The sequence below is a fragment of the Gadus chalcogrammus genome, chromosome 7, assembly GCF_026213295.1.
Source record: "Gadus chalcogrammus isolate NIFS_2021 chromosome 7, NIFS_Gcha_1.0, whole genome shotgun sequence".
Classification (NCBI taxonomy): Eukaryota; Metazoa; Chordata; class Actinopteri; order Gadiformes; family Gadidae; genus Gadus; species Gadus chalcogrammus.
In genome coordinates this window covers 13,892,620-13,897,947 of record NC_079418.1, presented here as the reverse complement: position 1 = coordinate 13,897,947, position 5,328 = coordinate 13,892,620, and the positions used below count along the sequence as shown (strand labels likewise).

Below are 5,328 nucleotides of genomic sequence, written 5' to 3'. Positions count from 1 at the left end.
ACACACACACACACATGTACACACACACATGTACACACACACACACACACACACACACACACACACACACACACACACACACATATGCAGCACACAGGCATGGAAACATACACACATGCAGGTGCAAACAAGTACGTGAACGCATTCAGACACTCCAGTGTGTGTGTGTGTGTGTGTGTGTGTGTGTGTGTGTGTGTGTGTGTGTGTGTGTGTGTGTGTGTGTGTGTGTGTGTGTATCTGTGTGTGTGTATCTGTGTGTGTGTGTCTCTGTGTGAGAAGCACACATCCCTGACCTCTAGAAATGGAATTCCCAGTGTGGAGCCAGCTCTACCTGTGTGCCAGATTGAAGACATGCAGGAGATTTACACCATTAGTTGCTGTGCGTTTGACCTACTTACATGCACACATCCCCAGAAGGCTGTGACTATGGTCCACATAGAGGTGGGCTGGCTATGCCGTGGATTGGCCATTTAATCAGATAGAGAGGCCTACAGAAAATGGAAAAATACAGGTAACTAGGTACGTTTTTGTCCGCATAAAAGCATGAAATCAAAAGAGAAAAGGTAGAAAGGAGGAATTGCTCAACAAGTCAGTTGAAAGAACCGAGAGACTAAATGATAATAAATTGTTACGATAATCATAACTATAAAAACATTAATGTGGCTTGCTTTGCAACCACACAAATTATAATTAGAATTATTATAAATAGTATTTGGCAAGTAGATATTCTAATTACTATTATTATAGCCTATTGTTAGTAGGCCATTACTATTATTCTGAGCGCAAATAATTATTTCACTGATAGTGAGACTACTTAGCTTATCTCTTGGAGCATCACCATGTGAGAAATATGCTATCGCAGACAAGACGGCAGAAGTCACCAGCAACATACCTGAGATGTCAACGCACTCAAGTTGCAATTCCCCGCATTCTGTGTACAGAATCAGGTGCCTCCACCAATCATTGGCTGTTGGCCTTAGGGGCGGAGCCTCGACGGCACGCCCACCACACTAGCACTTCAAGCCTCATAGAAAAATCACTAAGGAGCGCATTGCCCGTCGCTGCACTACTAAAGACATGACCCAAGGAGTGCGTCTCGCGTTGAAACACTCCAGCCAATAATTTCAACGCCACACACCACAAGCACTCCACGTCGGATCTTTTTTCTCTCTTTTTTCCCGCTGTTACACGTTTTATTTTCCCTTCTGCCCCTGTTTGTCTCGTCCTCCTTTGCACTGGATCTTTCGTGCAAGAAGATGTGTGTGGAGAGCGATGGATGCGAGATCGAGGGCTGCAGCAGTTCGGATGAGGTGCAGACGCTCTCCGGCAGCATGAGTCCCGCTCTGAAATCCACCGCGGAACTCCACCCCTGCAAGCCCGGACACAAATTCCGCGCTGCGCTGATGAGATGCCGGACCCCGACCGCTGCCGCCGGGATCCTGAGCTTCGGGAACGTCCTGAATTACATGGATAGATGCACCGTAGCCGGTAAGAGTCCACGCGTCCTTTTGTGCGCTCCCCTGAACAGAGCGGTCATTCTTAATATCGTCTTAATATTCTTGATCTGATTGATCTGAATATGGAAAACACTGCAGGCCCTATAACAAAACAACTCAGCGTTGGTAGCCTGTACATTCTACATTGTTTGTATGTTATTGTAAACGGTAAACGATGCTCTCAACTGATGAGGTAGAGATAGTCAGTGTGTAGTGTCAGTATTATAGCACAGTCCTGCTATAATAGGCAAATCAAACAATGCCCACGCTCAGCAGATAATGCTATCATCCCGGGGGTGTGTGTGCGTGTGTGAAGGTGATTGTACAGGCCTGTGTGATTCACTCAAATCGATCAGCATATCATGGCGGTGGTGAATGGTGAGCGATAGAGGATTTCCTGGGGGATCATTGATGATCAATTATCTTAGGGTGACCTCGTCACTCAACTCCATCACCTAGTGTCACTGTCAGAAGACCGCTTGGTTTTCACAGCTCCCGCTGCTCTAGGCTATTTAAACCTTCACCAACTTGTATCATCACTACGCCGGTTCTGAGCAGGCGTTTTGTGTTGGCTCTCTAAAGTGTCCGCACTTTTTATTATAAGGAAGATAAAGAATGTATATCCTTGTTATTCATCTATTATAAACACAATATGGACATTGAACTAGTTTGAAGTGGTACCATTTGCCAACTGATTGGCAACAGATGATAGTCCGAGGTCTGATAGCTGATTCTAAGTCAACACTGATAATGGAACGTCTTGTTTTTTCATCTCTTAAACTGTCCACGTCCTCCAGTAGGCCTTGTAGGAGGCGACACCACCTTAATAACCTGATATAGCAACTATGTCGCCGGGCAGGAATTATGTAACGCATTGCTGTGCAATTTATTAACAGCAAGCATACCCAGTTTAGAGATTTAAAATATGACAAACCTTTGCATATTTCCCAGCGTATCAGTTGTCAGCTTAGCCACCTGCAGTCTAGCCAAAGAAGCGCTGAACATCATCTAAAGGGTTAAACATATTGCAGCAAGACTAGAGTGTGTGTGTGTGTGTGTGTGTGTGTGTGTGTGTGTGTGTGTGTGTGTGTGTGTGTGTGTGTGTGTGTGTGTGTGTGTGTGTGTGTGTGTGTGTGTGTGTGTGTATGTGTGTGTGTGTGTGTGTGTGTGTGTGTGTGTGTGTGTGTGTGTGTGTGTGTGTAGAGGGGGGGGGGGGGGGCTCATCTCATGGCTAGCTGTTCTTTATAATACAACAGAAAGCCTCTCTTAAAAAAATGTAATGCACTGAAGTAACGTTGACATGAGTGAGAGAAGGTAAAATCCTAAGAGAACAGGAGACAGAATATAGGAACCTAGACTAGATTGCCAAATGTACGATCACTCTAGGCTGTAGATTTGGTCCTTTTTTGATTATTCTGTATTTCTCTCTCTCGGGATGTCTTCAACGTAGTGTGTGTGTGCGGCGTGTGTGTGTGTGTGTGTGTGTGTGTGTGTGTGTGTGTGTGTGTGTGTGTGTGTGTGTGTGTGTGTGTGTGTGTGTGTGCGTGTGCGTGTGCGTGTGTGTATGTATGTGTTTGATGGACAGCCGTCCATATCTTATCTCTGCATCTCAAAGCACCACTCTGCCTCAGAAAACAGCTTTACCAGAGAGCCGAATCCCATCGGTGCCTGTCTCCCCCTGTAACATTATACTACTACTATTACTACTACTACTAGTACTACCACTACTACTACTACTACTAATACTAATAAAACTACTACTACTACTACTGCTACTATTCTACAGCTACAACTACCACTAATACTGCCACATCCACTACTACTTCTACTTGTACTACTGTGCTTCAATCAGCGAGAGATCTCTCCATGAATGGGGCGTTTGACAGCAGCCCCTGTCTGTCAATGTAGGGGTAGATTCTCCTGCAGGTAGATCTGTGATCGTTCAGGGGAAGTTTTGCCCCTCCAATGTCTGATCTGGTCAGAGGGATGGAGGAAGTGGTTTATGGTGCATAAATGTGTGCTTGGGAGAGGCGTTTGTGTGTGTGTCTTCGTTCTTTGTGTGGGTGGGTGAGTGTGTGTCTTGGTATCTCTCTATCTCTCTATCGCTTTCGCTCTCCATTACTCACTCTCTCTCTCTCTCTCTCTCTCTCTCTCTCTCTCTCTCTCTCTCTCTCTCTCTCTCTCTCTCTCTCTCTCTCTCTCTCTCTCTCTCTAATGCTGCATGTATTCCATTGGGTCATGCTGGAGCTCTCCGCCACGGCAGCAATTAGGTGTTGGAGCTTCTGGTGTAGCGTGGTGGGGACGGAGGAGGGGTGGAGGAGGAGGAGGTGGGTTGTGATGTATGGCACCCCCCCTCCCTCCTCCCCTTCCTCCTCCTCCTCCTCCTCCTCCTCTTCTTTATCACTTTCACAACATACACAGCACCTGCCTTAATAGCAGAGGCTACATACACGTGCATGTGCACACCCCAACACACACACACACACACACACACACACACACACACACACACACACACACACACACACACACACACACACACACACACACACACACACACACACACACACACACACACACACACACACACACACACACACACATAAGCGCACATACGCATCTTCCTCCCAGAGCTGTTATTGAATACACAGGCAGGTTTTTTTTCTACCTCTCTTTTCTTCTCGCTTCTCTCTTTCTCACTCTCTCTCTTTCTCCCTCGCTAACTCTCTTTCTCTCTCCTATCCTTTCCTCTCGCTCTCCTCGCACTATATTTCATCACGTATTCCCTCCTTCTCACCCTTTCTCACCCTTTCTCTCTCTCTCTCTCTCCCTCTCTCTCCCTCAGTTGGAGGTTCTCATCATATAGCGCATCTGGCTTATCTGTACTGGGTCTATAGTATACAATACAATCATGGATACACACACACACAAACACACATACACAAGTACAAACAAACACACACACACACACAAATAAATACACACACACATACACAAATACAAACAGCTGAAAGCTAGGCTGAACACGAGAGGGAGAGAGAGAGAGAGAGAGTGACTAAGAGAATGAATAAGAGAGAGACGGGGGGAGGGAGGGAGGGAAGGAGGGGCTGGCCGGGTACTGCAGTGGCTTGTCGTCGCAGGGAGAGTGGACACGCTACAGACTGCAGCAGCCTGATAGTGCGGCTGCTGGTGGGTCTGGTGGTGGTGGTGGTGGTGGTGGTGGTGCCGAATGAAAAGCTCCTTGTGCTCTGCTCACTAGCATCACTCTGTGACCCCGACCAGCACCACTACAGCAGTCGCAACAATGACGGGAAAATAACACACACACACACGCACACACAGACACAGACACAGGCAAGCGCACAAACAAACATCTGGAAAAGAATACACACACAAGCGCGCACGCATAAGGGGGACACGAATAGAACAACAGGCATGGAAGGTCTTACGAACATGCACACACACGCACGTGCGCACACACACACACACACACACACACGCACACGCACACGCACACACACAAACACACAATGACAACGTGCATATCAACTACAATTCAAAGCAGACGGCTGGCGTTTTCCGAGATGGTGTCTCGAACCACAAGAGAGGGAAACAGTTATATTGGAGGGTTTTGTTGTGGATTGATTTAAAGCCAATATTCTCCAATGAAATACCCAATGCTTGTCCGTTGTAAAAACTACTATAAAAAGAAAACTTGTTATACTTCAGATGTCGACAGTAGAAATAGACTTCAAGAACTGTAACTGAGTTTAGGGCAATAAAGGAAAATATTATTTATAAACGCATAAAAATCCTTTGAAATCGGTTCTGG

At 46.4% G+C, this 5,328-nt stretch overlaps 1 protein-coding gene across 3 annotated transcripts in view; it reads left to right on the top strand.

The window, feature by feature from the left end:
* The first annotated feature begins 1,055 nt into the window (after positions 1–1,055).
* spns2 (SPNS lysolipid transporter 2, sphingosine-1-phosphate) overlaps positions 1,056–5,328 on the top strand; it is a 72,319-nt gene continuing 68,046 nt past the window's right edge. For all 3 annotated transcript variants that reach the window (XM_056594170.1, XM_056594168.1, XM_056594171.1), the window contains exon 1: positions 1,056–1,488. In XM_056594170.1, coding sequence (XP_056450145.1) covers positions 1,257–1,488 — 232 coding nt within the window. In that variant the 5' untranslated portion in view covers positions 1,056–1,256. The remainder of the gene's footprint in view (positions 1,489–5,328) is intronic.